This window comes from Hypanus sabinus, chromosome 12, assembly GCF_030144855.1.
Source record: "Hypanus sabinus isolate sHypSab1 chromosome 12, sHypSab1.hap1, whole genome shotgun sequence".
Lineage (NCBI taxonomy): Eukaryota > Metazoa > Chordata > Chondrichthyes > Myliobatiformes > Dasyatidae > Hypanus > Hypanus sabinus.
The window spans coordinates 21,410,938-21,427,173 of record NC_082717.1 but is presented as its reverse complement, the minus strand read 5'-3'; the positions used below and the strand labels follow the sequence as shown (position 1 = coordinate 21,427,173).

Here is a 16,236-nt window from a genome sequence, read left to right as displayed (position 1 = left end):
AGAGTGTGGAATGAGCTGCCAGCAGAAGTGCACAATTTCAATATTCATGAGAAGTTTGGAAGATGGAAGGCAATGGTCCAGGTGCAGGTGAAAGGAATTAGACCAAATCATAGTTTTGCATGGATTAGATGACCCAAAGGACCTGTTTTTGTGCTGTAGAGCTCTATGCCTCTGACACCATCTCTTTCTGCACCTTTTTGCTTCCCAGTTAAGCAATAACTATAAAACTATTGATTTCTAGATTTTAACAAATCCTAAATCCAGTCACTCACAATTACAATTTTCACTCTGCAGACGTCCATGATCATTCCAGTTCAATCTCTCCACCCTCTCCACAGTTAAGACTTCCTTTGCTGAAATGCTCATCTTCTCAATCACACCGAGACTCACTTGTTGATCCTCTCATTCAGCACTCTAACACTAGCTACTCAAAACTATACTGACTCTTTCTTGTATAACTTAGATCTTACTTGGATCCTGCATCTTAAATCTTAAGTGTTGGTTTCCCTCAATCAACATTAATGTTCTAACTTACAATTAGAAGTCCTCGATACCATTTATAGTTCCCTTCATATCTTTACCACATACCTTCTCATTCACCTCCTTTTATTCTAAAGTACATTAAATATAAAATACAGAAATAAAACATTCAACATTATGAGTGTGGTGACATATAAACTCACCGCACATCTGTAACAGGGCTTCAGACCCAATGAATTGGCGTTAAAGTGTTGTTACTAGACCATAAGACATAGGAGCAGAATTAGGCTATTTGGCTCTGCCATTTCATCATGGATGATCCAATTTTCCTCTCAGCCTCAATCTTTTACCTTCTCAATGTATTCCTCATGCCTTGACCAATCAAGAATCGATCAACCTCTGTCTTAAATATTCATAAGGATTTGGCCTCCACAGCTGCCTGTGGCAGTGAATTCCACAGATTCACCACTCACTGGCTAAAGAAATTCCTTCTAATCTCCATACTAAAAGGACATCCCTCTATTCTGAGGCTGTGTCCTCTGGCCCTAGTCTCCCACCACAGGAAATTTTCTCTCCCCATCCACTCTGTCAAGGCTTTTCACCATTTGATTGATTTCAATTAGGTCGCCCCTCATTCTTCTGAATTCTAGTGAATGCAGTTACCATCTATTCTGTTCATTCCATCTCAGCTTTTCAGCATTATCTTTCTGTTCTGTTTACCTGATTTTGTTTCCTTTAAGAGAATCTATTCTATCTTCTCTTCTTTCCCAATGATCATAGTTTAAAAGATCTCTATCATGTCAGTTCTTGACTTTACTATGTTTAAAAAATATGCCCAAGTATGTTCACTTTCTTGCTAACACTTCCTTATTATTTTTTCAGTTCTGATACCATGCCCTATTGGTAGTTTTCATATTGTATTTCTGGCTTTTAGCAAATTAATATTAACTTAAATAGTTTGAAATTTGATCCTAGATATACTTCTGGTTTTAGAAACTTTCGGCTGTCTCAATAGATACTACCTCACTACTCCTTTTAAATCTCTCTGCCATGTCACTTTTGCATTTCCACATTTAAAACACTCTCATAATACATCAAAGCTTTCATTGCCCTCCTTAATAATGTCCTTTACAGTTTTGTACCTGCTTTCTTTATATTATAAAGAATTGAGACTTTTTAAATCTGAAGGATGCTGTAAAGATGCAAATAGTTAAAATAAAAATGGGAAGTGTACAGGTCTCTATTATTATCCTTTACTCTGTATTTTTCTCCATCATTCCCAGTAATTATTTTGCAGTGGATACAGCTTCAGCTATAGCTATTGCAGTTATGACGTTTGGCACCATGTATCCTATGAGTGTCTACAGTGGAAAAGTGTTACTTCAGGTAGGTGTTCATACCAAAAGTCAACCAAAGGTAATAGAAAATGTGTTTTATGATAATCAGTAAATTAGGGTCTTGCTAAAACTGTACTGAAAAGATAATTTTTCAAAAAGATATTCTTGAAGCTTGATAATAGAGTATGTAAAATGGTTTAATATTATATCCATTTGATCTGTATATTTTAATCTGGATTTGAAAGACATATGTAATTTATTCTGCATATTAGATGGAATTAGATTATGAATTAAGAGTACAATATAAAAGTCATGTTCAACAGCATTAGGAACTGTTGACTTAGCAATTTATTGATGTTGGGAATGAGGTCTCAATAAGAAGAAATGGAATGGAAAAAAATGGGGCAGTAATTCGTTTTAATGAATAGTTTAGTTTTCTGCATAACAATGCTGTGATTACAACATACTGATTTGTTTTTGCAGACAACACCTTCACATGTGATTGGGCAGTTGGATAAGCTTTTGAGAGAGGTATGCATTGAAATGAAGGTTTTTGATTCACTACTCATTTACATTATTTAATGTATGGATATGATTAAATATTCCCATTTCAACATGCAACTGCATCCAAGGTCCGTACAGTTAATAAGGATGTTTTAATGCGATTGAACAGTCTATTGCTGCTTAAAACCAATGGAAACAATGTTGGTTGTGGCCGTACTTCTCATCAGACTCCTCACAGGAAATATGGCTGTCGGTCTGGGCTACAAGTGCGTTGGAAGATCAGGGTTTTTGACTCTCAATATTTTTGACTATATTGCTGGCATATGTACAGTCTCCAGTAAATAAAATTGACGTTCTTAGAGTAAGAGTGCTGTATCAGAGCATATTAGGACCGCATGCATCCTCTGCTTCACGGAATCCTGGTTAACCCTTTACATACCAGATGCAGCGGTTCAGTTTGATGGGTTCACTATACACCATCAAGATCTGACTATTGAGCCTCTCAGAAACAGAAGTGGAGGTGCATGCCTCATGACCAGTTCCTCTTGGTGTACAAATGTGACAGTGATGTCCCAATTCTGATCACCAGACCTGGAATATCTCGCAATGAAGTGTCAGCCATTTTACCTATAACAGGAGATTTCTGGGATCATTTTGTAGTGTATACATTCCACCTCAGACCAGTGTCAAACAGGCTCTGAATGATCTGAGCATGTGCGAAACAGCATCATTTTGGGGGAATTCAACCAGGCCAGCTTGAAAATGTCACCAAATAATTATCATCAACAAATCATTTGCAGTGCCAGAGGAAACAGACTGGACCACTGTTATACCACCACCAAGAATGTCTGCCATGGTTTTTCCACACTTTGGAAAGTCTAATCACCTGCTATACTTCTACTCCCTGAGTGTAGGCAGAGTCTGAAGACTGCAGCACCAGCAGTGAGGACCAAGAAGGTATGGACAAGCAGAGCACAGGAGCGCTTACAAGACTGCTTTGAATTGTGCACTGAAATGTATTCAGGGATCAACTTCGAATCTGGATGAGTATGCCACAGTCGTTACCATCTTCATTAAAACCTGTGTGGACGAGTGTGTACGTACGAAAACCTGTTGTGGATTCCCAAACCAAAAGCCATGGATGACTTGCAGAGGGTTACTTTAAGAGCGAAGAGACAGTTCTGAGCGAGATTGGAGGTAAGATCAGATGCACATCAGCTCTGGCAGGGTTGACAGGACATTAAACAGCAAAATCCAGTAGCATAAATGGCAGCAATGCTTCACTACCTGACGAGCTCAACGCCATCTCTGACTGCTTTGGAAGGGAGAATATAACTACAACTGTGAAGATCGCATCTGCACCCAGTGACCTTGTGATCTCTGGTCTCGGAAGCCTACGTCAGGCTGTCTTTCAGGAGGGTGAACCCTCACAAGGCAGCAGGCCATGATGGAGTACCTGATAAAGTTCTGAAAACTTGTGCCAATCAACAGCTGGGAGTATTCAAGGACATTTTCAACCTCTCACTGCTACTGTCAGATGTTCCTCCATCTTCAAAAGGGCAACAATTATGCCAGTGTCTAAGAAGAGTAGTGTGAGCTGCCTTAATGACTGTCATCCAGTAGCTCTCATCTACGTGTGATGAAATGCTTGGAGAGGTTGGTCGTGGCTGGAATCAACTGTGCCTCAGCAAGGGCCTGGACCCAGTGCAATTTGCTTATGTACGGCTAGGTCTACAGCAGGTGTAATCTCAATGACTTTTCCAATGGCCTTAGATCACATGGACTATACATACACATTAAGCAGGATGCTGTTCATTGACTACAGCTTAGTGTTTAACATCATCATTCCTGCAATCCTGATCGATGCTGGCATGGATAGCAGAATGGCTGACAGGCAGGAGGCAACAAGTGGGAATAAAAGGGGCCTTTTCTGTTTAGCTGCTGGTAACTAGTGGTGTTCCTCTAGGGTCAGTATTGGGACTGCTACTTTTCACATTGTTTGTCAATGATTTAGATAATGGAATTGATAGCTTTGTGGCAAAATTTGCAGAAGATATGAAGATAGGTGAACAGGTAGGTAGTGCTGAGGAAGCAATGCGATTGTAGCAGGACTTGGACAAATTGGCAGAATGGGCAAAAAAATGGCAGATGGAATACAGTGTTGGGAAATATATAATAATGCATTTTGGTAAAAGGAACAATAGTGCAGACTATTATCTAAGTGAGGAGAAGGTTCAAACATCAGAGGTGCAGAGGGACTGGGGAGTCCTTGTGCAAGACTCCTAGAAGGTTGAGTCAGTGATAAAGAATGCAAATGCAATGTTGGCAGTTTTTTCAAGGGGAATAGAATATAAAAACAAGGAGATAATGCTGAGCCTTTATAAAACACTGGTCAGGCCAAACTTGGAGTATTGTCAACAGTTTTGGGCCCCATATCTCAGAAAGGATGTGTTGTCATTGGAGAGATTCCAGAGGATGAATATGGGAATGAAGGGGTTAACATATGAGGAGTGTTTGGCCACTTTGGGCCTGTACTCATTGGAATTTAGAAGAATGTGGGGTGGGGGAGAGATCTCCTATGGCGGGCATATCCAGAACTAGAGGGCACAGCCTCAGAATCGAGGGGCAACCCTTTAGAACAGAGGTAGGGAGGAATTTTTTTTTTTAGCCAGATAATAGTAAATCCATAGAATGCTCTTGCTACGGACTGCAATGGAGGCTAAGTCCATGTGTATGCTTAAGGTGGAAGTTGATAGTTTCCTGATTGGTTAGGTCATCAAAGGTTATGGTGAGAAGGCAGGTGAATGGGGTTGAGTGGGATACAGGATCAGCTATGATGGAATGGCAGAACAGACATGATGGGCTGAATGGCCTAATTCTGCTCATGTTGTATGGTCTTGTAAATAACCTACAGAACCTGGGTATCTGTACCTCCCTCTGTAATTGGATCATTGACTTCCTAACCGGAAGACTACAATCTATGTGAATTGGTAATAATAGATGCCCCTCTCTGACTATCAAAACTGTTGCATCTCAATCCATTATTTTTCTCTCTCTTTACCCATGTCTCTGTGGCTAGGTATAGCTCAATTGCCACCTATAAATTTGCTGATGATACAACCATTGTTGGCGGAATTTCAGATGAGACAAGAGGGTATACAGGAACGAGTTTTGAGATTAATGAGATAGTTGGGTGGGTGTTACAGCAACAACCTCGCACTCAACATCAGTAAGACCAAAGAGCTGATTGTAGACTTAAGGAATGGTAAGCTGAGGGAACACAAACCAGTCTTTATAGAGCGATCAGAAGTGGAGAGGGTGAGCAGTTGCAAGTTCCTGGGTGTCAAGATCTCTGAGGATCTAACCTGATCCCAACATATCAATGTAGCTATAAAGAAGGCAAGACAACAGTTATAATTCATTAGGAGTTTGGTCTGTCACCTCAAACACTTGAAAACTTCTATAAATGCACCACAGAGAGCATTCTGACAGTCTGGTGTGGATGGGGAGACTACTTCACAAAATTGAAAAAAAGCTGCAGAAAGTTGTAAAATTAGCCAGCTCCATCTTGGGAACTAGCCTCCATAGTATCCAAGTCATCTTCAAGGAGCAGTGCCTCAGAAAGGTGGCTTCCATAATTAAGGGGCCCCATCACCCAGGACATATCCTCTTCTCATTGTTACAGAAGGAGGTACAAAAGTCTGAAGGCACACACTCAATGATTCAGGAACAGCTTCTTCCCCTCTGCCATCTGATTCCTAAATGGACATTGAATGTAACAAGTCATTTTCCTAAATGCATGAAACTGAGACTATCTGTCATAGTTATCTTTTCATTTTAAGTACATGTTTTACTTTCTCGCCAGTGTAAGTTGAGAAAACAAATCTGATCATTTGTGCATTCACAGGAGTCAAGACAAAAGTGACTATAAAAATTGCTGGATCTGTTTTTATTTATTATTCTAAAATGCTAAACTCTTAAAGGCAACATTCAAGATTGAAATTTTTTCTCAATTTACCATATTCCCTATGTTGCTGCATTTCAGCTGGCTTAAGTGTTTCTTTTGTTATTTAATTTGAAATATTTAGAGAGGATCTGTAAGCAGCCATAGTGTAGCTCATCTTCTTGAGCAAAGATTGAGGTCTTTTTGCAGACACATATAAAATTTCTTTCATTTTTATTTTATTGACTAATATTAGACCTCTTGCAATGGAAGAAAATTGATAATAATGCATCAGCATATGTAATTTTCTTGCTAAAATTGTGTAAGCAAAAAGCAAAATAAGTTTAAAAATCCAGAAACAAGTGATGAAATAAAAACTCAGCTGACCAGTGTCTATATATGTTAAGCATTTGAAAGCACCAATGGCTGAAGTATTAGCACCTGTTCACTCAACATTATCTGAGCATTTCAATTATCTGGCATTTCAGTTTGTATCTGAAGTTATTTTTCCTTATTCCTTTTAATCTGTTTTATTTTACCTAGCTCTGATTTGTTCACTCATGCTTGAGGATTAGATCCTACTGAGAACAGGACTTGAAATCTATAAATTCATAGATTGTCCTAAGAATTGTGTAGCTTCCATAAAGAGGGTGAAACCTACCTTTGGTATTGATACTCTGATCACTTAAATAGCCAACGATAGTATAAATATCAGAGTTTTAGACTTCGAGACACCAGACGTTGTCCAGCAGAAAATACTCTAGGTAATTGTTCTGATGATGCTTCCTGTAAAATCAGCCAGTGCCAGATACCAGCTTACAAAGCAAGAGGAAATTCTTGATCCACTCAACAGAAAAATGAAATCAATTAAATCAAAAATTTCTTTGCTCAAAGAGACAAAAGTACAAACAAACCAAAATATTATGTGTGCAAAATGAACTCGTAAGCAAATATTTTAGGCTGACATTTTATTATAGTACTAATGGAGTACGAAATTATTTGAAATATTTTCTTTTACTTGAGTCATGAAATTGAGGTGGATGCAGAAGATTTAATGTCCTATCTGAAGAAGTGTGGTATTCTTCCTGATTAATTTTTGTCCTTCTGCAAACGTAGCAAAGGGGAAGACTTGTTACAGCAACTTGTACTTCAGTGTTGCCTTGTACACAGTAAAATATCCCATTAGCTACTTGATCCCAGTAACCTTCCTGTGAACGTCTACCTGACAATTTTTTGATGTTAGAATAATGAAAACTCTTCAAAAGTATTTCATTTTCTGTTACTTTAGGGCATCCTGATGTCATAAGAGAAGCAACAAATATAACAGTCTGCTGAAGCAACTCAGCCAGTTAAACAGAATTTGTGGGGGTGGGCGGAATGAGGAATTGTTGATATTTCATGTCAAAACCATGCCAGCAGGAATCTGATTGGTTAATCAAAAGAGGGTTAGGGATGGGTGACAGATTGAGCCAAATAGGGGAGTTGAGAGATAGAGACATGTGGATGGTAGATGGAGGTAGGCAAATAAAAGAAAGAAAAAATAGAGTGCTGCAGCACAGTAACAGGTCTTTTGGCCCACCTAGTCTGTACCAAAACTGTTAATCTGCCTAGTCCCATCAACCCATACCCGGACTATAACCGTCCATGCCCCTCCTATCCATTCACCTACCCAAATTACTGTTAAATGTTGCAATTGAACCTGCATTCACCACTTCTGCAGGTAGCTCATTCTACACTTTCACCACCCTTTCAGCAAAAAAGCTCCCCCTCAGGTTCCCCTTAAATATTTCACCTTTCACACTTAACGTGTGACCTCCAGTTCTAGGTTCACACAACCTCAGTGAAAAAGCCTGCTTGCTTTTACTACATCTGCACCTTTCATAATTTTGTATACAATACCTCTGTCAAATCTCCCCTGTGGGGAATTGAATTGAGCGTCTGACAATGAGGACAGTATATCATAGTTTTCGCAGAAGCAGGAAATGTGACAGTTCAAAACAGCAGGTCCTGAGCCATTCTCGAAGCTGTTTTTCCATTGTCAGACATGTTGTTTTCCATGTCCAGAATTAATGCTTTGAGCATATAATAGAAACAAAAAGTAGTTTGACAGCGGCATAACACATGAGCTGATTTTTCAAAACCATTAAGTGTTACCAGGTAATAGATAACCTGACAGCTCCTAATGAAAACAAATCTAGATGTTTATTAGTTTAGAAATATTAATCATGTCTGAAAGTAAATCCTAAGGCTTAAGTCACTGCTGTTATTTTTTTTTGGTGTTTCTGTGACAGGTCTCAACTCTGGATGGCGTTCTTGAAGTGCGGAATGAACATTTTTGGACCCTAGGATTTGGAACTCTGGTATGATCTTTGAATCTGATTTTAGTTGTAGAGAATTGAACTCTGAAATGCTCTGAATTGCTTATGAATATTACTTCTAAAAAATTTTCTAATATTTCATAATTGTAATAAACTCCTATATGCAAGTTAGTCTGCTCTCAGTGGTTGGGAAGATATTGGAGTTGATTATTAAGGATGAATTTGCAGGGAACTTGGAAGCACATCATAAAATAGGTAGTAAGCAGCATAGTTTCCTCAAGGGAGAATCTTGCCCGACAGATCTGTTGGAGTTCTTTGAAGAAATAACAAGCAGAATAGGCAAAGGAGAATCGGTTGATGTTGTATACTTGGATTTTCAGGAGGCCTTTGATGAGATGCCACACATGAAGTTGCTTAACAAGCCGTGAGCCCATGGTATTGCAAGAAAGATTCTAGCATGGATAAGGCAGTGCCAGGAGGCAAAGAGCAGGGAAAAAGGGAACCTTTTCTGACTGGCTGCTGGTGACTAATGGTGTTCCACAGGTGTCTGTGTTGGGACTTTTTATGTTATATGTCAATGATTTGGATGATGGAATTGATGGCTTTGTTGTAAAGTTTGCAGATAATATGAAGATAGGTCTAGAGGCAAGTATTTTGAGGAAATGGGGACACTACAGAAGGACTTAGACAGATTAGGAGAATGGGCAAAGAAGTGGCAGATGGAATGCAGAGTTGGGAAGTGTATGGTCCTGTACTTTGGTAGAAGAAATGAAAGGGTTGACTATTTTCTAAATGGAGAGAAAATTCAAAACCCTGAGGTGCAAAGGTACTTGTAGAAGATTCCTTAAAGGTTAATTTGCAATTTGAGTCTGTGGTGAGGAAGGCAAATACAATGTTAGCATTCATTTAAGGAGGACTAGAATGTAATGTTGACACTTTATAAAGCACTGGTGAGGCCCCCATCCCCATGCAGCTGATGAATCCAAAGGAACGGCAGAGACCGATACAGCTTGACATCAGTGGAATCGTAAGAGCTGACAGTGTTGAACTCAACATAGGACTGCCTTAGGGACTCCAGAGGATTTTTCCTCTGGGTGTATTCCCAAATCCTTCCCTGTGAGTGGGTAGGGGCAAGGGAACAGTGGTTTGAGATTAGAATTTTCCTTCCAGATGAGCTGCCAAAGGGGGCTGATGAGCTCCATCTGCCTTAAGCGCCTGGCCTTTGCCTCTCTTCCTGTCACTAGAAACCATTCTGCCGTGCTTAGTAGCTAAGCCACATGTGAAGGCTAGGAGGCTGACTTGGTTGTCAGAGGCTGTTTGAGCCACACATTATTGGGAGCATCTAAAAGGTAGTGGGAGCATATCCCTATTACCTCTCCCCCCCCCCCCCCAAGACAACCTTAAGGAACTTGATTCTATGTTGCAATAAAAAGTAGTTTCCCATCAGAATTTTAAAAAGCCTTTACTTATCCTGTTGCATCTTTTCTCATCATTGTTCCTGTTATTTCTCTTATTTTCATTAGTAATTTTGTTTATTACTCTTCTACGTCCTTTATGTTCTGTCATTGCAATCCATTATCATATAGAAAGAAATATTTTTCTTTGCCTTTTAAGGTTCAGCTTTCTATTTGGAAGTGGGAGAAGTAATTTTAAAGAATATAGAGTTCTAGAGCCATATCTTACAAATGAGATCAACAAAAAAAAAACTAATGACAAAGCTAAAGTTCTTCCGCCTTATGAAGGGCTGATAGAGAAATGGGTTTGAAAAAATCCAGATAATCTGGAAAATAGCTTCACAAATTAAATATAGTTTGTGACATGATTACGTTCATCAAAAAATAGTAAGGAAGCAAAGCATTTGACAGGGCAAATCTGGGAGTGATGGGAGGAAATTAGTTGCAAAGGAATAATTACTGCCTGAAATGTGTTTCTGGATTGGATGAAAGAGTCTATGATTTAGAGAACAATGTGTTTCTTTTGAATTGGAAATGTTAAAGGTAAGAGTACTTTTGCAACAAAACCAGTTCCTTTGCAAATTCATTTCCAAAATCGAACAAAATGGACAAAATCGATATTTGTCCATTGAGTAACAAAGGAACATTCAAACTGCTTTCAAAGCAAATAAAGCACATTTCAAATCTGTCATTTCTTTCCCCTGTTGTGTATTTTCCTGTGTAATTCTATCACCTTTGTTTATGTTCCTGCTTGATGTCAATAAACCATTAAATGTCGCTGTTTCTCCTCATAGACACATATTGAGCTTCGCCTACTTACTTCTGTGTAAAAATAGATCTTGCAACATTTCACTTAGATCCACTGGGGAAATATTTCTAAACAAACAGACTTCTTCACAAAATATATTAACAATCTGTATTCACAAACATAGATACACATGAATTTTTTTGTATGGCAGAGTTAATAAAGTACTGCATTATTTTAATTGCTTTCACAAATACATGAATCAGGCTTCCATGCTTTATTGGTTATGTGTATCACATACGATAAGGAACTGGTTATAAACAAATAGTTTTGTTGGGACCATATTGGAACATGTTTCTGGAGAGCAAAATGTTTAATTACTTGTTGCAAACAATTAGGCCCAAGAGAGCAAATCAGCATTAGAGAGATTAGTCTCAAGCCACATCAAGTGCGAACTTGCCACACACCAGACACAGTAGAAAATCTGAAGTAACAGGTGTGAAAATAGATTGTGAATCCATTCAGTTGTTATATTTGTAACACACATACTTTCCACTGAAATCCCTCTGCACCATACTCTATATGAACATTTCTTAATACATACCCTAGAATGAACCGTGTGCTGTTGATGCGTAATATTTTAATTTTTTTAAACCCTACTTCCTCTTAATTCCAAGTTTAATTTTGAAATTGTTTCTTTATATTTGGTCAGAAAGCTGTAGTATGCATATTTAATACTTCGGGAAGTATTTCTACCTGATTTTACCTGTATTAATGAGCCAAGATTTGCTTTACTAGTTTCCATCTCACCCACAAAGGTAGGTGAGGTGGTGATGGATGGCTAGAATTCACAAGTTGACATTGTAACTCCTATCACGCTACCTTACTGTAAGTAGAAACCACCAAACAGTATCACTTACACTGAGATTACCTTGTCAAACCTGTGGCATTTTGTTATCTGTTGCCTTTGTACTATATATTGTCTTGTTAAACTAGTTATCCTACTCGTAGAATTGCAGATGTTTTTATTAGCCATGAAGTTGCATCTCCACAGTTGGCTTTGCTGATTTGAAGACAGAAATTTTACGTCCAATTGAAAGGCATGATCATGTTGTTTTACCTTTCCACTAATTGCAGCACAAGTAGAAATTTTGAGAGGGGAGGGGGACAAATTCAGTAGCCAGTCTGCATGAGGCAAGACCTCACAAGCAGTATTGCAGTTAAGGTCATGATACTCTAATGCAAATATCAGCTATGACAATCAGAACTCTCCCATGCTTCAAAGAGTGTTATAAGATCTTTTATTTCCACCTGAGAGTGCAGACAGAATTACATTGAAATTGTTGCCTAGAAATGTTACTCCTCTTCATGACCTTGAATGCTTTACTGGTTATTTTTGCAGGGCATGTTATCTAGGGGATAATGTTTTTTTTTCAACCTCATCTTCAGATACTTTGCACTGAATTTTAGGAAATTGCTCAATCAACTTTTTGTTTTTTAATGATTGTGATTGCTGTTAAGTTGGTAATTTCATTAGTCTGGTATGTGAACCTGCAAAAGTTGGTTGACTTGACACCCAGACTGTTGCTCCTGTTGGGGTGTACCTCTGGCAAGACAGCAATTCCAAACAATCTCAAAGTTATTCCATTGTCATTTTCTTTTGCATTCAGTAAATGGGTCACTGACAATATCTTGAAGGTCACTCCAGCCTTTAATACATCCTCTGGATCATTAATAACTTAACCAGTAGATTACTCTTTTAACCTCTGTTGTCCTCACGCCATTGCCAAGATCAATTATTTCTTGAATACACATGAAAGGATGCACAGCACTTCTTCACTATATGCCTATTAAAATATAAGCAGGTATTTAGCAAGGGAGTGCTTTGTTTCCCTTCATTCACACTGTCATGGTCCCCAATCAGAAATGGACTCCTGGAAAACAGCAAGTTGTTTTCCATTGCCAAGTCCACCAGAAAATAATAGGGCATGATGCAAATTGCAAATCATCATATAAAGATAGTTTCAACTCATAGGCTCAGTCAGCATGGAAACTCATCCATTACTCCAACAAGTCTTGAACGAGGTGTTTATATTTCACCACCTCCTTTAGCACTGAGTTCCAGGTATCAGCCACTCTATGTGTGAAATATTTAACCCCTCAAACCACTTTAAAACTCCTTCCTCTCAACTTAAACCTATGACCTCTAGTTTTGATAGCCCTACCATGAGAAAAAAAACTTATGGCTCTTATAAATTTATATACCTTTATCAAAGCACCCCACAGCCTTCTTCAGCCCAGGGAAAACAAACCCAGCCTATTTAATACCTCTCCATAAGTGAAGACCTTCAAACAAGACAGTATTCTGGCGAATCTCTTCTGCATTCCCCAGTGCAACCACATCCTTCCTATAGTGTGGTGACCTGCAATTAACATAATTCCATATGATTTGTTAAGATGCAACATTACTTCAGAACCTTATATTCCAAGTCCCGATCCTTGAAGGCAAGCAAGCATGAAAACGCCTTCTACAGTACTCTACTTACCTGTGTTACCATTTTCAGGGAACAGTAGACTTGTACCCCTGTGACCTTCATCAACTTTCCTTAGCACCCTACCATTTACTGTGTATGTCACGCCTTATTGACTTTCCAGAATGTATCACCTTGTGCTTGTGAAGATTAAATTTCATGTTCCAATGCTCTGCCCTTCCTCACTCCAACAGCACCATTTTTGTGTCATCTGAAAACGTACTGTTCACACCTCCTACATTCATATCAAAGTCATTATCTCAAACAACAGGAGTCTCAACACCAATTCTTGTGGTATAACACTGGTCACAGACTTCCGATGAATCAGGTCATCTGTGTGTCTTTGGGTCAGTATACCATTTGGGTCTTGCATACTGGAGGAGCAAAATCTTTTACTCTACTGGGTAGTTGACAACCAAATGGCATGAATCTTGAGCTTTCCTCCCTTTCCTTTTAACCCCCTTAGCCCGTCGGGCAGCATCTGTGGTGGGATGGGGGGAGAAACTGTTGATGTTTCAAGACAAATCCTGCATAGCAGAATTGCGAGTGGAGAAGCAAGATGGCCAGCAGCTTTCTCTCAGGCTCACACTCCTATATCTCCCACCCCACTCCCTTTCAACCCAGCCTTGCTTCATCTGTTGCTTTTTTTTCTTTCTTTGTCTGCCTCCATCTGCCACTCAGACCACTAATTGCCTCAAAGTCCTTTTCTTGCTACTCCCCTTCTCTCCATTCTCAGTTCCAACATGCAGGATTTGAGTCGAAACACCAGCAGTTCCCTTTCCCTGACAAATGGTGCTCGATGCACTAAGAGTGGTTGTTGTTCCAGATTCCAGCATCAGCAGACAAGATCTTCTGTCCACCATAGTGGATGTTGTCAAACATGTTACTAATATCCATGTAGACAACATCTACCATTATGCGTGCATGAGTCTTCTTGTTACCTTCTCAAGAAACTCAATCAAATTAATGAAACAGGATTTCCCTGCACAAAGTCATCCCCGATTAGCACCTACCTTTTCAAATGTACATAAATCGTACCTATATCCCTCAAGATTTTCTCAAATAATTTTCCTAGCACTGAAGTAAGCTACACTGGCAGGTAGTTACCTGGTGTTTCCCAGCTTCCCTTCTTAAATAATGATATAAAAATCTGTGTCAGGGCTCCATCCATCTCCTCCCTCATGAAGTCTTGGGGATTTATTAACCCTTGAACATCTAACACCACCTCCTCCTCCTCCTCCCCTTGCTCCAGATTATCAACATATTCTTCCCTAAACTCACTATCTTCTGTGTCCATCTCCTTGGTGAATACCAATAAGCATTCATTCAGGATCTCTCCAACATCATCTTGCTTCACATATGGATTGCCCCAATCTAAGGGGACCTGCCCTTTCTCTGGCTACTCACTTGCTCCTGATACACCTGCAGACCACTATTTTCTTTATCTAAATGTTGACCATCTTGTCATTTATTTCTGAATACAATTATAGTCTTCAGTATTAGTAGTCTTCAACCCATAGGTATTTGACCATTCTTTAAAATGTTATTTTCAGTAAGGCAGCTACTATTATACCCTTTCTGATTCCCTTTTACTTTCTTTTTGCTTATTTATTTAAAACTTGCTGGAATAATTTTAAGATCTTAGTAAGTGCTATAATTATCCCTGTATACAAGATAGTTTTCTATAAGCTCTGGGTGGTTCCCTTTTGTAGAGTATTTCATTGTAGCTAATGTATCAGCTGCATTTGTTTACTGTTTGTGACTCTTAAGTTTGCTGTTTGACTGTTTTGTACACATGTATGTGCCATATCCTGGAAATTTGTCCCAATGGGTTATAAAGCAAAGCACAATAACATGTTATTGCTGATTAAAGGAATGAAAAATATTATGAGTCCAATACCACAGTGGAATGCAGTGACACAAGAGCATTGAAAAGCCATCAGGACTGTTCCCTTCTCACAGTTAGCAGGCAGTGTTAACTGGTTAATACATTTTTTTAAGTTCTTAGGGATGGTGGCAGAGAGGGGAGTTAGGGATCAGATTAGAATTTACTTTACTGTCACCAAACAATTGATACTAGAGCGTACAATCATCACAGCAATATTTGATTCTGCGCTTCACGCTCCCTGAAGTACAAATTGAAGTAAATATAATTTTAAAAATTTAAATTATAAATCATAATTAGAAAATAGAAAAGGAAAGTAAGGTAGTGCAAGTCAAGTCCGGATATTTGGAAGGTACGGCCCAGATTATCACAGTTGGGAAGAAGCTGTTCCCAAATCTGGCCATACAAATCTAAGGTCAGATGTGGATTAGACGTCGGCAATATGGATGTGGTCAAATGTTGAGTCAGCAAACCAGCGAGGATGAGGGTTGTGCCCCCACCCCCCCAAGTTGTTGGCATGCTCTGGGATTGGAGTTCTGTGCAAGCGGGGGCATGAGCAATGGTGATTCTCAAGGTACACGTGTCAGTGAGACCAGAGTTGAAGACCTAATGCTCAGGGTCATCACTCATCCTCATTGGCAAGTCTCTTGGGTTGATACCAAAGATCAAAATCCAAACATCAATTGGAAGTCCAGATCAAAATCTGAATGGTCGATCAACAGTCCAGAAACCAAGGCCTGATAGTCGGAGCCCTAAGTCTGCAAATCCACTGGAGTAGTTGGAAACCCAATGTCTGTGAATCCACAAGTCCACTGGAGGCGCAAGACAGCTTGTTTGGGGTTAGAGGACTGAGTATGTGTGCAAGGGTGTATGGGAAAGGGAAGAATGGGTTTCGTCACTTGATGTGTTCTGTGTTGTTCTGCTGAGCATGGTGGCAAGTCATTTTGGCACTGGAATGTATGACATTTGTGGGCTACCCCCAGCATATTCTTGGGTGTATTGGTTGCTAACATATTTCACTAGGTCTGAATTTGAGACA

At 39.2% G+C, this 16,236-nt stretch overlaps 1 protein-coding gene across 3 annotated transcripts in view; it reads left to right on the top strand.

Moving 5' to 3' along the window:
* Positions 1–16,236, top strand: part of slc30a6 (solute carrier family 30 member 6) — a 167,480-nt gene that overhangs the window by 80,439 nt on the left and 70,805 nt on the right. For all 3 annotated transcript variants that reach the window (XM_059985647.1, XM_059985648.1, XM_059985646.1), the window contains exons 12-14: positions 1,764–1,866; positions 2,301–2,348; positions 8,556–8,624. In XM_059985647.1, coding sequence (XP_059841630.1) covers positions 1,764–1,866; positions 2,301–2,348; positions 8,556–8,624 — 220 coding nt within the window. The remainder of the gene's footprint in view (positions 1–1,763; positions 1,867–2,300; positions 2,349–8,555; positions 8,625–16,236) is intronic.